This window comes from Sciurus carolinensis, chromosome 11 (genome assembly GCF_902686445.1).
Source record: "Sciurus carolinensis chromosome 11, mSciCar1.2, whole genome shotgun sequence".
NCBI classification, from domain to species: Eukaryota; Metazoa; Chordata; class Mammalia; order Rodentia; family Sciuridae; genus Sciurus; species Sciurus carolinensis.
Window position 1 is genome coordinate 14,563,841 of NC_062223.1, and position 18,303 is coordinate 14,582,143.

The 18,303-nt window shown below is 39.0% G+C and overlaps 1 protein-coding gene across 1 annotated transcript; it reads right to left on the reverse strand.

Annotated features, from left to right (window-relative positions):
* Window positions 1-1,216: 1,216 nt before the first annotated feature.
* Window positions 1,217-16,795, reverse strand: Ms4a5 (membrane spanning 4-domains A5). Its single transcript, XM_047515838.1, has 5 exons — window positions 16,643-16,795; window positions 13,823-13,951; window positions 12,324-12,380; window positions 11,193-11,345; window positions 1,217-1,306 (listed from the first exon to the last, which is right to left on the reverse strand). The coding sequence occupies exons 1-5, from the start codon at window positions 16,793-16,795 to the stop codon at window positions 1,217-1,219; spliced, it is 582 nt and encodes a 193-aa protein (XP_047371794.1).
* Between the last annotated feature and the right edge of the window lie 1,508 nt (window positions 16,796-18,303).

Below are 18,303 nucleotides of genomic sequence, written 5' to 3' on the forward strand. Positions count from 1 at the left end.
GGGGGAGTCTCCAACTTCCAGGATCCAAGCTGGCCTCCATTTTCTCCATCCAACCCGATTACCTGTTCCACACTGTTGGGAGAAATCCTAGTTCTTGACTGGCAGCAGTGAACATCTCAAGTGTGTAAACCTGCAGGGAGGAGCGGTCCGCTTCTCCTACCTAGGAAAGTAAACAACTGCCCCAAGTTGACTCAGTGTTACCAAGGGAACCTGTATAGGAGCTGGTGATCTGATCCCCCATGTCACATTGTGATTGGGCAAGAAACCTATAAAATGTATAGCTGTTCCCGCAATAAACGAGTTTGCAGGCTGCTCACCACAAGCCTGCTTCCACCCAGCTCCCAGAGTCTGGGTCTTGACTCCGTGCGCTTACCCCGCATACGAACTGGCCCAGCACAAGAGAAACTACACTCCACTACCTGCCTGTCTTTAATTGTGGCTTCACTTGTTTGGTTGAAATAATAAAATTCACTTCTTCGGGTTTTTGTGAGACAAAATGAGCAACAGGTATAGCATGCTAAGTCTTAGCATGCTGCCTGAAGCACAGTAGTGGCTCCGTAATTATTTGCTTTTGTTGTTTTCATGGTTACTATTCTAGTTGATGGGCTTGTTACATCAATGATCTTGCAGCATCAACATACATTTTGTGGCCAAACCATTTTTGCACCTTAATCATCTTCCCTCACAGTAGAGTAGAAATCACTGGGCAGAACCTTAGAGAAACTGGCAGATTTTTATGAGTCAGAAAATTTAGAGAACATGGTCACCCTGACCTGGGCTTTGGATTGAATCTTTGCTTGCACAGGGCAACACCACTGTGCAGTCCTGTCGGTAAAAATGCATGACAAACAGTGGATGGCACCCAGGTGTGGAGAGGGGCCATGCCCTGGCCAAGAGGCAGGGTGTGTTTGAGCAGACAACACGTCCTTAGACACCCGTTCCTTTTGAGTAACAGAGTTGCCAGCATGCATTCTACTGTCAGGTACAACAAATTAGAACAAAAAATAAATTAATTAAAAATTTAAAAAAAGAAGTACAGAACTTACACACTGTAAACCGTAAAACATTTCTGGAAGAAGTTACAGAAGACCTAAATAAACAGAAAAATAACCCCATTTAAAAAAATAATAGATTCTAGTCCTCCTAAGCAGAGCTCATCTTTCAGTGACACTGTAACTCATTTTATTCTTGTAGTGCTAGAAGACAATCCTAAGGGTCAATCTTCTGAGTGGCATCCACAGATTGAGAAAGACAGAGAAATGAGCAATTCGATAATGCTGAGGATCATCAACAGGATGAAAATTCCCTGTAACGAAAGAAGATGAAGAAGAGAAAAAAAGAGTCATGGTATTAGCATCATGGCATTTTCTTTTTTTCTGATTACAATGAGGCAGTCATGCCTAGGTAATAAAAACTCTCCTCCCACCAATTCTCAAGTATTTCTCATGCTTTGGAAATCAAATTAGCAGAGAATCGTGGGAGTATACAGTTATTTCAAAAGAGCAAAACATAGGATAGGATATTATTTTCTTCAAGAAAGTCATAAAATCATACATTTTCTAAATTATACGTAGGTAATACTCAATTTCAGAAATATATGAAATGCAAAAATATATCTAAAAGTAGTCTATTTAAAGGCAAAAGAAGGTGATCAAGATAGCAAAAGGAATAAAAACAGGAAAGGAAAGAAAAAGAGTGCAAAAAGAAAACTACAGACCTAGGAAAAGAGAAACATGTAGAAACATAGACTTAAGACATATAAGCTAAGATATATTATTATTATTATTATTATTATTATTATTATAATTATTATTATTTTGGTACTGGGGGTTAAAACCAGGGGTGCTCAACCACTGAGCCATATCCCAGTCCTTTTTAAAATTTTGAGACAGGGTCTTGCTAAATTGCTTAGGGCCTTGTTAAATTGCTGAGGCAGGCTTTGAACTTGCGATCCTCCTGCCTCAACCGTCTAAGAGGCTGGAATTACAGGTGTGTACCACCGTGCCTGGCTCCACCTTATGTTCTGTTTAATCACCACAAAGGACCTTCCAAATGTTTCATATTTAGGCAAGTGTTATGGTTTGGATGTGAGGTCCCCCAAAATCTCACATGTGAGACAGTACAAGAATGTTCAGAGGAGAAGTAGGTTATGAAAGCCTTGACCCAACCAGTGAATTAATCCCTTGGTAGGGATTAACTGAATGGTAACTGAAGGTGGGTAGGTTATGGCAGGAGGAGGTGAGCACTGGGGGTGTGGCTTAGAGGTATACATTTTGTGTCTGGCAAGTGGAATCCTCTCTGCTGTGCAATCATCATGTGAGCCTCTTCCCTCCACCACACTCTTCCTCCATGATGTTCAGCCTCATCTTTAACCCTGAGGAATGGAGCAGGCTGTCCATGGATTGAGACCTCTGAAACTGCGAGACCCCAAATTGACTCTTCCTACTCTATAGTTGTTCTGATTGGGTCTTTTAGTCACAGCAAGTTAAGTGCACAACTAAGAGGGACGTGTGTCCCTTGCCGTAGCCCAGAGGCTGGACACCAGCGCTGGGCTGGCTGAGGCATGTCATCTTCTCCGAGCTGAATCTTACATCGAAGTTGCAAAGGTTAATACAATGACATTCTGTTCCTCAACCCGGTGTGTCTACTGCATTTTCAAATGACTATTTTGGAGCCACATGCTTTTAATGGCCAGATAATGTACAAAACCCTTAATTATAGGTGGTATAGTTGCTGTGGAGGTGGACATCTGGGTTAAAAGGAATGTGTATCTGTCATAAGAGTAAATGCTATCTCCTTGCTTTCTAAAATGGTATAAACATCTCATATTTCTACTGCTGATACATAAGAGCATCCTATTCTCCATGTCACCAGTGATAAATGTGATAGCTCTTTAATTTTTTCCAGGCTAATGAATGTAAATATTAGTCCATTGTTAATACAATTGTCATTTCCCTGACTACTAGTGAATTTGAGTTGCTTTTCAGTAAATTCCTTTCTTTTTTTAGTAGTGTTTTTGACTTTATCATGCATTATATTGCACTCTGTATAAAAATATAAAACCATTATCTGCTTTTAATAATATTCTCTAATATTTTTAGCATTAGAGGTTACACACAAAGAAGTACATACTATCTATCATCTATCTATACATCTATTTGCTTTCATATGAAGATATAGCACATTGCTGTCACTCCAATACATTCTCTGCTTTCTCCCACTCAATCCTTCCTCTTCACTTAGAGGATCCTCTCTTCTGAATTTCTGATATCATTTATTAAATTGGTCTGTTCATTTTTGTATCTGAAATTGTGTGTCTAATGTAATGGATTCAGGGGATAAGAAAAGGAAAAAGAGTGGAATGAATCTGACATAATTTTCTCATGTATATATCTGAATACAACACAGTGAGTCCCACCATCATGTAAAGCTACAAAAATGGGGTCTGAACTAAAATGAGACCTATTCCATGCAATCACATCAAAATGGATTCTACTGTCACAGTTATAAAAAGAACCATAAAAAAGTCAATGAATTGAAATACATCCATGTTGATCCATGTATCAGTAGGTCATTCTTTTTTCTTGCTGAGAGAAATTCTGCTATTTGAATAATCACCATTCATTGAGCTACTTTGCTGTTGATAGACATTTGAATTACTTTTGATTTTTCACTGACGAACAGAGTTGCTATGAACATTCTCGTACATGAGACATAAAATAGGTGTATGTTGTTAAAAACTGCCTAATAGTTTTCCAAGGTGAACAAATTATTTTGCATCTCACCAAAAATATGTAAGAATTCTGGTTGCTTCACATTCCTGCCAAAAGTTGGTATTGCCAGTGCTTCCGATTAAGATCATTCTGATGGGTACACAGTAGTAGCTCATTGTGATTTTAATTTGTGCTTCTCTGAAGACTAATGGCATTTTTAACATGCTCACTAGCCATCTTTCTTTCTTTTTCATATGCTTGTGAAACCCTTTCTCATTTTAATTTTTTGCCCATTTATTATTAATTTTCAAGAATGTTCCATATATTCCAGATATGGGTCATTTGTCAGATACATCTGTTGGAAAAAACTTCCTCCATTCTGTGCCTTGATTTCCACTCTCTTTTTAATTTTTAATTATTATTTATTTATTTTTTACAGACTGCATTTTGATTCATTGTACACAAATGGCGTATATCATTTCATTTCTATGGTTGTGCACAGTGTAGATTCGTACCATTTGTGTAATCTCTTAATGATGCCTTTGATGAAGTTCGTTTGCCTCTTTTACTTTTTTAAGTATTCCATTTTATTTATTTATTCTTCTGTGGTCAGTCTCTCTCATTTTCTGCTTCCTCCAAAGTCAACGTCAATGTTCTCCTAAATCCTCTCTCCCTCTCCGGAAGCTTTATGGTTTACCATTTCACATTTAGGTCTATCACGGATAGATTTTTGAATGTGAAATCAAATCAAGTCAGTTCTGGTTCCAACTGACTAGTCCATGAGAATTCTCATATGTATCGCTCAATTTGGTTTCCTCATCTTTCATTTCAGATGTCTACACGAGGTTTATAAAAGACAACTACCTGTGATTGTTCTATGTCCTTGCCATATTTTAGTGTCAAAGATTGTGGCAGCACCATCCGAGTACTTGTTCAGGCTGCTGTCACAGGCTTGTTTGTGTTTTCTGTTTTTTCATGATGAATTGTTAATTTTTTAGCAATCTCCTCAAACATCAATCTTTTAGTTTTATTGATCTATCGTGTTTCATATTTCATTAGTTTTATCTAATCTTTGTTATCTTATCCTCTTTCATTTTTGGTCCAATTTCAGTTTGTGAAGAGTGGTTATTTCCTTTATCCTTAGTTTCAGGGTGTATTGTTCTTTCACAAATGAAATCCTGGGGTATTGCCAGTCTCCTCTACTCTTCCTTGGTGGACTCTGAATAAATGTGTGTGTGTCCCAGTGATGCTCAGCTACTGAGGTCTCTGCTTCTCATTGCAGTCTCCTAGCTCCCTTTATCAGCCTGGCTTCTGATTTGGTACCCTGTGTATCCTAGGAGTCAGCAAACACCTCAAGGAGAAAAGTGATAGAGAATCCTGAGCTTTGTGTGGGCAAATCTTGATCCTTACACCTCAGATCCTAGTCACTGTGGTTTCCTTCATCAGTTTTTCCCAACAGTCAGGTGTTTTTGTTATGTTAACTAGCTTTTAAAGTGGTTTTTTCAGATGGTTGTGCCTGTAATCCCAGGGATTTTGGGGAGGCTGAGACAGGAGGATCTCAAGTTCCAAGTCAGCCTCAGCAATTTGAGGAGGCCCTAAGCAACTTAGCCAGCAATTTGGGGAGGCCCTAAGCCACTTAGTGAGACCCTGTCTCAAAATGAAAAATGAAAAATAAAAAGTGCTGGGTATGTGCCTTAGTGGTAAAGCACCCCTGGATTCAATCCCCTGTACCAATAAATTAATAAATTAATTAGTTACATATTTCTCCTGCCCACAAGTTTTTGATGTTTTACTTTATAACATTGTCAAATTTCCATTATAATTTCTTCCCTGGCCTCCAGATCACTTGGAAGCATCTTAATATTCTTTTATTCACTCATTTTGACAATAAGAGATAAACTCTTAGAAACTGATTCAAGAAGAAATAGAAAATTTGAATATATATATGTATATATGAATTAAAATCTTTTCACAAAGAAAAGCCCAGGCCCATCTTGAATTTTAAAAGGTGTTTTCTGGGAGATCTAATACTCTTACTTTACCAAGTCTCCCAAAAGCATGAGAAAGGATACTTTCCACTAATCTGTAAGGCCAGTGTTAACCACACACAAAAACCTGACAGTCCAAAAAAAAAAAAAAAAAAACTACATGCCAATATTGGCTATGAATATAGATGTAAAAATAATGTACTAGCAAAGTGAATCTCAGAACATAACAACAACAATAAAGGATTGTGTACTATGACAGAATGGGGTTTATCTTAGTGGGATGCAAGGTTTATTTGAGATAGAAAACCAATCCATGCAATATGCCCTATTCATAGGTATAGCAAGAGTGTTTGACTAAAAAAATTATGGTAAAAATATGCAAGAAACTGGGAATAGAAGAGAACGTCCTCAACTTGGTAAAGTCCATATACAGAAACCCTCAGCTGACATCATACTTGGTGGGGAGAGACTGTATGCTTCCCCCTAAATTCGGGAATAAGACAAGCATGCCTGCTCTTACAGCTTTGACTCAGGATCGTTCTAGGTATTCTAATCAGGGTAGTTAAGCAAGAAAACACAGGGCAAAACCATCTAGCTCGGAGAGGAAGAGGTCCAGCTATTTCTAGATAACAGGATCTTGTGTACAGAAAATTCTAAGGAAGCTTCTAAAAAGAACTCTTAGAACTCTTGGAAGGAGAGCAAGATTTCAGGATATAACATTAATACAAAAAACTCAGCTGTGCTTCTATGTGGGGAGTCATCCATATCTAGCAGAATCAGATGTGGTTGAGTCATGGGACACAGAGGCCTGGCTCCCAGGAACTGGCAGTCATGAGGGACTGTTCCAGATTGCTGGTGGGGTGGGGAGTAGAGGACCCTGTGTGGGAGTGGGTCACCATCTAGTTATAGGCTAGTTTCCCTGAGCAAATGGCTCCCCTAACTCCACCCCAAACTGTCCATCACAGAAGAAGCCCCTCCCCATCTGGGCCCCTTTACCTGTGTGACTATAAAATAAAGGAGATTTGGGCAACTCCATCTTGTTAGAGGCCAGTCTGGGATGGCCTGATCCCTCACGCCCCCTCTCATTTGAAAAGAGTACTGACTCTTGTGTGTTTATTGATTAGATAAGTTTATGGGTAATTAATCAATTTATAGCCAACATTGACCTCTCGCAGTTAACCCTTCCCCCATCCACACTGGATATGGCTGAAACCCCAACACTTCTACACCTTAGCAATGAATATTCAGAAGATAAAATTAAGAAAACAACTCCATCTATAACAACATCAAAATGAATACAATACTTGGGAATGAATTCATCAAAGAAAGTGCAAGGCTTGTATACTGAAATTATAAAACACTGGTGAAAGATATTTAAAAACTAAATGAGATAAAAAGATATGCGGGGTTCATGGTTCAGGAATTATAGGCAACTTGTTATGATGCTACTAACCCTCAAACTCATCTACAAATTCAAGGTAACCTCTTAACAAATATCATCTGAAATTTTCTTTTGACAGAAATTGACGGGATGAGCCGAAAAGGCATATAGAAATTCAGGGACCCGCAATAGCCGAAATAATCCTGAGAAGGAAGAATGAAATTGTAGCACTTGTACTCCCTGTTTTCAGAAATTATCGGAAAGCTGTGGGGATTGAGGCAGTGTGGCTCTGACGCAGGGTAGGCATATGAGTGACAGAATGGAATTTAGAACCCGGAAGTCAGCTCTCATAGTTATGGTCAATTGGTATTCATCAAGGTGGCTTTGAATGAAAAAGGTTGAACAAGTGTTTTTAGCAAATGGTGCGTAGAGGACATGCCAAAGAAGGAACCTGAACCCTTTCCACACACACATACGCGCACACACACACACACACACAACTCAAAATGAATCATAGTGCAAATGGAAGAGCTAATCCAATAAAAACCTTAGAAGAGGGTATGAGAATACATCTTCTGAACCTTTGGTCGGGCATTGATTTCTTAGATGCAACCCAAAAAGTGCAAGCAAGGAAAAAAAAAAACAGATAAGCTGGTTCCATGAAAATTAATGACTTCTGTGTTGAAAAGAGTGAAGCTTAATGTATGCAAGTTAAAAAATATTTTATATTTTAGGTGATTGGGTAATTCCAGAATGTAGACTATGACACAGTCATCAAATTGTATAACAAATGGATGAAATAAGCTCACTGAAGGGGTGAGGGAGAGAAAGGTTAGTTTAGCAAAGTCTCGTTGAAAGCTAGAGTCAGTAATATATAACAATGTCATGGTGCTGCTCATCAGCACTGCATCCAGCTGGCGAAGTTGCTTCCCATAGAGGCATTGGTTAACAATTCTGACACCACTTGACATGAGCAGAAAGTAATTGAAAATTTAAATGCCTGGCTGGAGGAGGATGCGAGCCAGCTTTCCCACTCTCGGGGAGGAAGTTTACCAATAACCATTAGGGGAGGCTTAAACCATCCACATGGTAATGCATCATTGTTGGAGATGACATTAAGAACTCATGTTCACACCATTTGACCCAGCTATCCCACTCCTCGGCCTCTACCCAAAGGACTTAAAATCAGCATACTACAGAGATACAGCCACAACAATGTTCATAGCTGCTCAATTCACAATAGCAAGACTGTGGAACCAACCTAGATGTCCTTCAATTGATGAATGGATAAAGAAACTGTGGTATATATATACAATGGAATATTACTCAGCTATAAAGAGTGATAAAATTATGGCATTAGCAGGCAAATGGATGAAATTGGAGAATATCGTGCTAAGTGAGATAAGCCAATTCCTAAAAGCCAAAGGATGAATGATCTTGCTGATAAGCGAATGGTGACACATAATGGGGGGTGGGAGGGAGGCAAGAATGAAGGAAGGAGGGACTGTATAGAGGGGAAAGAGGGGTGGGAGGGGTGGGGGGGAGGAAAAAATAACAGAATGAATCGAACACCATTACCCTGTTGTAGATATATGATTACACAAATGGCATGCCTTTACTTCATGTACAAACAGAAACAACATGTATCCCATTTGTTTACAATAAAAATAAAAAATAAATTGCTAAAAAAACAAAAAAACAAAAAAACAAAAAACTCATGTTCAGCCCAGTACAGATAGTCCTGAGTGTCTATAGAGATATTTAGAGATAGGTGAATAACCTGAATAACCTGGGTTAAAGTAGAGGTGTTTCCTTGTCTGTTAACTGAGAGGGCCTAAGAAACAATGGTACCCCAGTAAAACAAGCACATCTAGTACCTAATCTGGGTTTCTAGTACCACTTTTCAGTAGAAGGGATGTGGACTCCTTTGGAGAAATGGGCAGAGGATATACAAGAAGAAGCTAGAGAATTTTGTAGTGGCTGAAACTATTGAAGTGTTAAAACAAATAAATCCCTTCACAGAATAGGGGTATGTAAAAGGATCTTAGGATCCAAAGAGTCCTCAGGGGCTAAAATTTAGCTAATTTGCACAATAAGCTAAGCCAAAATATTAAATTATAACTAAAGTATTAAGTAAATACTCATACGAGTCCACACTGATACAAATATATGATTGAGTGAAAAAACAAGAAAGTGGGGAAGAATAGGAAAATCTGTCATTTAGGACAATTTCATACAATTTATGTAGATACTTCGCTCTCAAGGACTTGAAATTTAACCCCTTACTCTTACTGGTGTCTGGGTAGTGGTTTCATAATATAGAAAGAGGGAAAATATTATCCTTGTATACAAATATGTTCATTTTAGGAAAAATCATTAAGATCCACATTTTTCAGCTTAAAAAATGGTAAGATGTTGAGCACTTCAACATTAGGCAGTGATAGGTGAGCTTTTGTAAACTAAAGCATCCAACTTATTTCCTTAGCATAGGAGTCTGTGAGGAATTAAATGGGTCTGAATTAGCAAATGCCAGAATAGTTTTAGCTTGGGTAGTTTGGCATGTGAGGATGAAGCAACACTCTGGAGACTCCAGCTCCCTTATTTATCCTTCCAGTTATTATCTTCTCCAAGATGGAACCATTCTAATTGCCTATCTTTTGAAAATGACTGGTCTTCTTTTTACTCTTTGCTTTAAAATTTTCTCTGTCCTGGTTTTCTACATTTTCATTACGATGTGTCCAGGTATCTGGGATTCATGAGGCTTCTTGGACTGGTAGGTTAATCTTTTTATTGGTTCCAAAAATATTCCATCATTATTTCCTCTTCCTCTCCTCTGTCTGTGGTTTTTGCCTCATCCCCTTGATGCCCACTCAAAGTGAAGATCCCACCTGGAGTGGGGAGGAGGAAGAGGTTGTCAGGGTACTTGATCTATGGCTACCATTTCCTTATTGATGTTATATAGAAAGTTTTCTCTGCTATGATGGGGCAGGCTACTTCGTTATGTCTTTTTACTCTTAACTGAAGAGTGTAGAATTCTATCAAGGACTCAGTTCTATGTGGAGAAGGTCTTTTCAAAGTATTTCTATCTCCTGTGAACTCTGGGCCTTGACTTCTTTCCCTTTCTCTCGCTTGTGCTGGGAATCAGATTCCAGATGGGCAGTGTTGACAAACCAGCCTGGAGACACAGCAGCTTTTGTGCTGTTTAACATCCATGGCGACAGGCTTTCACCTAAAAGCTCATCCGGCAATTCCAGTTGACTTTCAGTTTTTTAATGCCTTTAAGATGGTTTTGTTTTAGTGCTTTTTGGTTTAGCATTTTTCTTTGTTCTCGGAGAAGAGTTGATACACACAGTCCAATCCACCATCACCAGAACCTGTCTTCCTGTTTTCTGCTCTCTGCCTGTGATGTCTGTGGTGGTAATGCAACTACCTGGTCAGTATTTCTTAGACTCTGCCATGTGAAATACCTAACTTCTCCTAGGATCCCCCTTTTCTTAGGTAGCTTTTAGTTTCTTCAGCAGTTCTTTTGGGGAATTGAATTCAGTGCCCCACATATGCAAAGCACTTCACCCCACCTCTGACCTACATCCCCAGCCTTCTTCACCAATTTTGTTGTGTTGACTACCTTTTTCTCTCCATGTGGACTCATACCTTTTACGCTCCTTTACACTAATTTTAGTGGTATTTGGGAAAGAGCAGAAATAAGTACCCATTTTCAATCTACCATGCTTTATCAAAAGCCTAACTTAACTTATTAAAATCACATCAAAAACCATAAGAACATTCTGTTTAATGTTCTAACGTACTTCTAGGACTATGAACTGAGACCAAAGTGCTGTGCCTGTATTTTTCTTTTAGTATATCACTTTTGGCATATCACTCGTTTGTCTAGATGTTTTCTTTTTCTCTCACGTGTGAATTCCTAAAGGTGGGAGCTATAATGTGTTGATTGTTCAATTCCACAATGCCTAGTAGAATGTCTATCAAATATTGTGTATCCCTAAATGTTTGTGAGTAAAAGACAAGACATGCATATCCACAATATTATCTGGATGGTGCTGAGTAGGTGCTAAGAAATCTTTTCTCACTCTAAAAATGCAGCGTACTTACAATCAAGAGGGCAGTAATTTCCCGGCACCGAATGCCTTCTGGAGAATAGCCACAAATGTAGTTTCGATCTAGAAGGAAACCAAATATGAGGAGAATGATCCCAGCTGTTGCTCCCACGGCACTAAGAAAATTCATTACCCGGCTCACTTTGATCTGAAATAGAATCAGAGCATAACACAATGACTTAGGCCCAGTCTGTGCTCTTAGGGTCAAAGCAGCGGGTGGGAGATTGCAGAGCAGGATTCTAGTCAGTGTCACATGTCACAAGCCAGCTGTGTGATCGTATTCATATGATCATATTCTTTGGACTTCAAACCCTCATCCAAAGAATAAGGGAGGGGATCCAGTGAATTTTTAGTACATTTCCCATCCCCATATTCTGCATCTGAATTGATTTCCATTCAAATGGGGAGGGGATGGAAACACCTGGGACACAGGATTTGTGGGGTAGCTGTGTGGCACTGCATTTAGACCTCGTGGCCTATTTACATTTTCGTTTTAAGATTCTTGTGTCAAACTGAACATTGCATTTCTCTGCAGTTTTGATTTCTTCCTCAAACTACAAACTTATGCTAGATATTCAGAAAATCATTTATTGGCTTATAATTAATATCTAAGGTCTTTGATTCTTTGAGTAGACATATTCTAGTTAAAATGAATCTGTAAGTCATGATTTTACCTTTTTTAGCAACATTCTTTATTTCTAGATTCCATTTCTGACTTAATTAGGTTACCTACAGTTTGTTTTTCCTATGGGTCAAATAATTGTTTATCGGAGTGTCTGATATGCAAGAGGCCCCAAGCACACAGAAAGACCAAGTGACTGACTGCACAGGAATATGGAGACTCCTTCTACCATTAATTGACTGACAAAATTGTACTAGTTTTACATTTCTGTGCCTCAGTGTCTTCATATATAGAAATAAGAATTAATGGCCCAGAAAATTCTCTTCTGGCACTCATAGCTTATGATTCCATGAAAATAGGAAGCAAACACCATTTCTTGGTATAAGTAAGTACTTCACAGTTTGTGGAGTGATGGTGACCTAGTGATTTTCCCAACTCATTTTCAAGGCTAGGATGGATAATTTCAAAGTTGTAGTTTTTTAATCAAGTGGAAACGTCACTTACCAGAGATTCAGTGGTTTTTCTTTTCAATGCAATTAGAAAGGCTCCAGACATAATGAACTGTTAAAGAGAATAAATATCTTAATGAGGGACATGGTTAGCTGACTTTGAAGAGTCCTCGCAGGACAGATCTCCACCTATTCTCTTTACATGTCCTCTTCCTGAGTTCACACAGTCTTCACAGGCCTGAGAAGTAGAAGCTCTCTGGATGACTGTCAACAAATGAACAGTGGACAAAAACACTGGACTGGAAATCTGCTCCAGCCTTTGCCACTTACCTAAGCATGAGATTTTCTTTTAACCTTACTGGACTTAAGTTTTCTCACTCATCTTCCTTTTATAGCTATGGTGAATTCAGCTTTGATGTCATGACACCCTACGTTCAAATCAGTTTATGAACAATAAGATCAGATTCCATTTTACTACAACCTAATGTGTTCTCTTTGTTGGGAACACAAGGTAGCATTGTAGCTAGTAGGTTGTTAATGACTTCACTCCCAGAAAATTCTGAACAAAAAATATCCTAAGAATTTTCATGAAGGTGAGTTAAATATGGTACCATTATTGTCCGGTGGAAACTTGCAATCTGATTACAGCCCACCCATGTTTAAGTTTCCAGCCTCCTTGCTGATATTTCCCCAGCTTCCTCCCTGCACTCTCACTTCCTGGGCTAAACTCTTGGAGTTCATAGAATATGAAATGCTTCAACCTTTTTCATTTATTTTCCCTTGACATTCAACAAGACACTCCTACCCCTTGCTCCCAATGTCCTGGATATATCTTCATCATCCTTTAAAACTCGAACTGGAAATGGCTCCGGACAATATCCCTTACACTTTTAGATGCCTCTCCTATGACCTCTGTCATTGCTCATTGCTCCCCACTCATGACTCTTCACTCAACGGGGACCTTGAGACCCGGGACTGCCTTTGTACTGAACTCCTCCACCCAGCCCATTCTCTGGTGCTCAGTTAGGTGCTAAAGTAGTGTTTATTGAATGTGGTTAAATGAATGCCTCCACACTCCCCTCCCTGTCTCTCCACTTCTCTAAAGAGGAAGGTGTTCCTTAGCTTCTGCTTACCAGAGTATGTCCTACACCTCTGTGAGGTCATTAACCACAATGTCTTCACATGCTCCATGGACACATTTTTTCCCTGGCCTGGACGGGGAACCCTTGGAAGGATTCTCATTGCACTTACCATTGGATCCTTGTCTTGCTCTACAGGTCTATCCTACAATACTTAGCAACTAATATGGAATGAATTAACAGACAAATAAACAACAACAAGGCCCAAAGAAACATTCCCAGAGGAATTTCAAGACTTAAAGCTGGGATATCAGTAACTCTGATAATTTAATGGGGAAGTCATTTCAAAAAGGTTAACCTTTTTGAGGGGGTCACACTTTGCAAAGCACATCATACTCCTGAGTCTAGTTTGTTTCATAACTAGGAACTCCCTCACATCCTGGTTGGCATGGCTTCATTGATTGACTATACTCACCAAAGCAGAGCCCCAGAATGGGTACGCCGAAATAAGTATAAAAGGAAACCTTGGGTAAGGAGGCACCGAGGTGAAGAGGAAAACAATTCCAAAAGAAAAGTTTATAATTCCAATCAGGATCTGAGTAGCCTGTAAATAGAGGGAAAATCATAGTGAGAAAAAAACGAAGTGGTTGGTTCCCTTCTGCTTGGCTCTTCTTTTGGTTAAAGGGATCTGGCAATTTACCCTCTCTTATCAATAAGAGAAGAATAGTCCAAGTCCCTTTGTGATGTTCGTGGGTAGGTCCTTAATCCATCTGTGATATTTAGGAACAGGAAAAATGATGTGCATCAATATTGCTGAAAATGTGGCTGTGGATGGTGACATCGGCATCACTTGTGAGTCAGACATGCAAACTGTCAGTCCTATCTGGTACTTAACAGAATCCCCGGGGAAACTGGGACATCTGTGTCTTAATGAGCTTCCCAACCATTCAGCACACACTCGGGATGTTTGAGGTGTACTGAATTCCAAACTGCTGCATCAGCCTGGCTTCAGGCAGAAGGGGACTGTCAGAAAACCCCTGCATATGGCTCATGCTGGAACTTCCCAGGCCTAGTGCTCTCTGGGTCTCTCTATTGGGTTTTGTTTTCCCTCCTGTCCCATACTTGTGATGCAATGCAACACCAAGCAGCAGCAGCTTGGTAAGTATTCGGGAAGACCATGAGATTGGCATAAAGAACAGAAGCTATGACATAAAGAACAGGAATCTGTTCTCTGCCCGCTTTTATTTTCAGTCTACCTTCTCAGTCTGAGTGATCTTACTTGCTGCCTTAGCAACTATCACCTTGCAGTAGATGAGCCCTAAGTGATAACATTTTCATCAAACCTAGACCCTCATTTTTTAAAATTAGAACTTTATAGCCATACATAGTAGTTGGGTTTATCCTGACAAACTCATACATAAATGGAATTAGACTTCAGTTCACGAGCCCTCCCTTTCCCTCCCCCTTCTCCTTCCTTCCTAGTTCTTTTTCCCCATTTTTTCCTAGACTTCTTTTTCACTCATCTATTAATTAATACTTGGTTCTTTTGACTTATGCATAAAGGTGAAATTCCTTTGGTATATTATATGTGCATGTTTATGAATTCATTTTGCATTGCCTCCCCTTCCCATCCCTCCACTCTGCTTCTCCATCTCCTTCTACATTACTGATCTTCCCCTTATCTTTGTGTTATCCTGTTCTCCCCCCTCCCCTTTCCTTTATCTTACTCTAACTTGATTAGGAACTGCAGAGGTTTCCCACATAGCCTCTTCCCCTTACCACCATTCCCCACCATCAACATCTCGCATCATGGTGGAACATTTGTTATAGCTGATGAACCAACATGGACACATCATCAACTACTGTCCATAGTTCACATTAAACTTCACTTTGGTGTTGCACATTCTGTGAGTTTTGGCAAAAGTCTATCATGATAGTGTTATTGTTCTATACAGAATAATTTTCCTGACCTTAAAATCCTCTGAGCTACACATTTTCATCCCTTCCTCTCTCCCCTAGATCCTTGGACCAGCACTGATCTTTTTATTGTCTCATAGTTTTGACATTTCCAGAATGCTTTCTAGTTGGAATCAAACAATCTTACAGCCTTTATAAGCTGTCCTCTTTCACTGAACCATAGTGTTCAAGGTTTTCCTATGTCTCTTTTTGACTTGAGAGCTCATTTCTTTTACCAATGAATACTATTCCAACGTGTGGATGTCCTGTGGTTTTTATTTATCCATCCTGGTTGTTTCTTAATTTTCAGTCTTCTTGAGTTCTTGAAGCCTGATTGACCTCTCCCAGTTCTCTTTTGCCATTCCTCTGCTCCCATATACACCTGTTTAGGATGCTTCTCCCATCTAAACGTCCTGCCTCCTTCCTCTCTTTATTTCCACTTGGTGAAATTCCACCGCTTCTTTAAAGTACAGGTTCAATGCCAAACTTGCCACAAAATTGTCTTGTCCTTTTTAGTTGGAAGTAACTATTCTCTATCTGACTCCCATCACTACCAACATTTATAGCTCTTACCAGATGCTCCATTGGAAAGTAATTGGAACTCTTTAGCACAATTTTGAATTTCATAATATTTGAATAGATGCTAAAGCAATTCAGGTCCTCTTCTTCATGTTACTTGACCATCTTTTTTCTACTTTTCTATTATTTTTTTCTGAACATAATTTCTATTTTTTATTCTTGGAGGATAGGGGTTGAAAGGGCAACTGTTTTCCAAGACATGGACAAAATTACAATCTCAAACATAACCAAATCCCCATGTTGTCCTAAAGAAGGATTGGTTTTAAAAAATTAATATTTATGAGATGGGTTAGCTGGATGGATGGAGAGATGAGTATTAATAGTATTAAGAGGATATTCTACAACAGCTGTATGCAAAAAATATATATATTTGTCATGTCAGGCTTTGAATTCTGATTTCTGATTGGATTAATATAAAAATGAATATTGAAATAACACAGGATACAGAATCTGTCCTGTTGATTTTTAGTTGATTTTCTTTCCCATTTCTTCTCTTAGAAATCAACTAGAAAAATTTCATAGTTGGTCAGTTTGGAGAATGTGAATTTCAAGAGCCCAGGGACCTCGACTTATTCATCTTATCTTTTCCTCTTTACAGAATCTTGTACATAAGTTGCATAGAAATGTAATTCATACTTTCTGAGTTAGGTAGAAATAAAATTTAGAACTGGCTCCTGCCTGAAAATGTGCCACCAGATATTTCTTTCTATCCTTCCCCTCTACCCCTGTAGTAGAATATATACACAGAGGCATGTCTTACCCCTAAGATCTTCAATTTTGTAGTAAGTAATTTCTGCAAGAGGTTTTGGGATGCAAAGGTGGTAGCTGTGAGGACTTTTGACTGATATTCTGGTATGTTGATCTCTGGAGGAAATACCAGAAACACAGGACTGTGGGCATCTTTTGGATCCATGATGGTACAGTTGGTATTTTCAAATGAAAAAAAATTATAGTTGGTACTTGGATCTAGACCATGTTCTTTTCCCGTACCAGGCCTGTCTGGAGCACTGGCATTGTTGAGCTTTGGCTTGGAATTATAGAATCATAGAGTCACAGAGTCATAGAATCTCAGGACTGGCCAAGATCCCTAGAAAGTTAGAAAGTAAACCGCCCAGGACTGTGGATCCGGCCAGCTGACGAGTAGTCTTGGTTTGATCAGAAACACACTGTAACCATGGAGAAGTCATGTCCCCATGTGCTGGTTTTAGCTTCCTCATAGGTTTCTATAGACCAAATTGAACTAGATGATCTATAAAGATATTTTAGTCCCCAAATATATAGCAACTAGAATAAAGTTCTCATTTTCCATAGTCATGCACATGGGTTGTAGATCTAATCAGTCAATTTTAGAAGCACACATAGCGTCCCTGTAGCTTGACACTGGTTTTCTTTGTTTTTCACCTGATTTTAGTAGCTTTCTCTGTGAAAGAGACCAACCCCAAACCCAGTGACTTCCAACAACTACTGCTTTACTTCATTGATACTTTCTGTGACTGTACAGCTGGTCGTTCTGGTCCTGTTCAACTCAACTCATCTCTACCAACCTCTCTCATGCTTGTATGGTTGTGTGGTCAACTGATGAGTATCCAGAGTTAGATGAATTAGGATGCCTTCGGTTATGTATCTGACAGTTGAAAGACTCTTGGGTCTCCTCCAATTCACAAGTGCTTCTCATCTGAGTCACATGCTAGTGTTCCCTTGGCTTATGCAACCTGCACGGATAATCCAGATTCAAGGTAAGGACATAGACTCCATATCTGCATGGAAGAATCTGCCAAGTGGCAAAGACATGAACGGATGAAATAAAGGGAAGGATTCTGGTCTTTTTTTCCCTTTTTTTTCACATTCTGCCTTGTCACCTCTGGTATCTCCTATCGAGATCAGATCTTCCTTATTTGAAATTCCTGCTGTCACCAATGTGACCAACTTCTAGGCACTCTCCAGTTAGAACTTTTAAAAACACTGACCAATTCCTTAAGATTTCTTTTCTTTGAATTTACCCTTCTCTTATTCAATTTGCCATGGGCATAGAATCCTAATGGTAACCAACTTTCATAAAATTATCCAGCGCAGGTTAGTGTTCTCTGAGTTTAACAAACTCTCCTCTGAAACACCTCATACGGTATCATTTCACCCTATTACCCATGGTTTAGCTGCACTCTGAACCTCTTCCATATTCTTTGTTCCCCACTAGTATGAGATGACTAGAATAACATTCTCATAGCTATTTGACAAATGAAGAAAGCTAAATTATTTATTATGTTTTAATTCATGCAAGCCAATTCTGGTGATGTAGGGTAAGACTCAATTTTTGCAGTAAAAAAATCTAGACTTAATTCTTATTTTCTAGTTATAGTATTTAGGCTAAATTATCTATGAACATACCTATTGATATTAACTTATATATATAAACTGTTAAAT

What these genes read in the sequence shown, in the direction of transcription:
- Ms4a5 (XM_047515838.1), bottom strand. Translation starts at nt 16,795, where the DNA reads ATGGATCCAAAAGATGCCCACAGTCCTGTGTTTCTGGTATTTCCTCCA. An exon ending in CAAAATTGAAGATCTTAGGG is followed by an intron (nt 13,952 to 16,642) that starts GTAAGACATGCC and finishes CTCTATTTACAG; the next exon opens with GCTACTCAGATCCTGATTGG. An exon ending in AAATTACTGCCCTCTTGATT is followed by an intron (nt 1,307 to 11,192) that starts GTAAGTACGCTG and finishes CTTTCGTTACAG; the next exon opens with GGAATTTTCATCCTGTTGAT.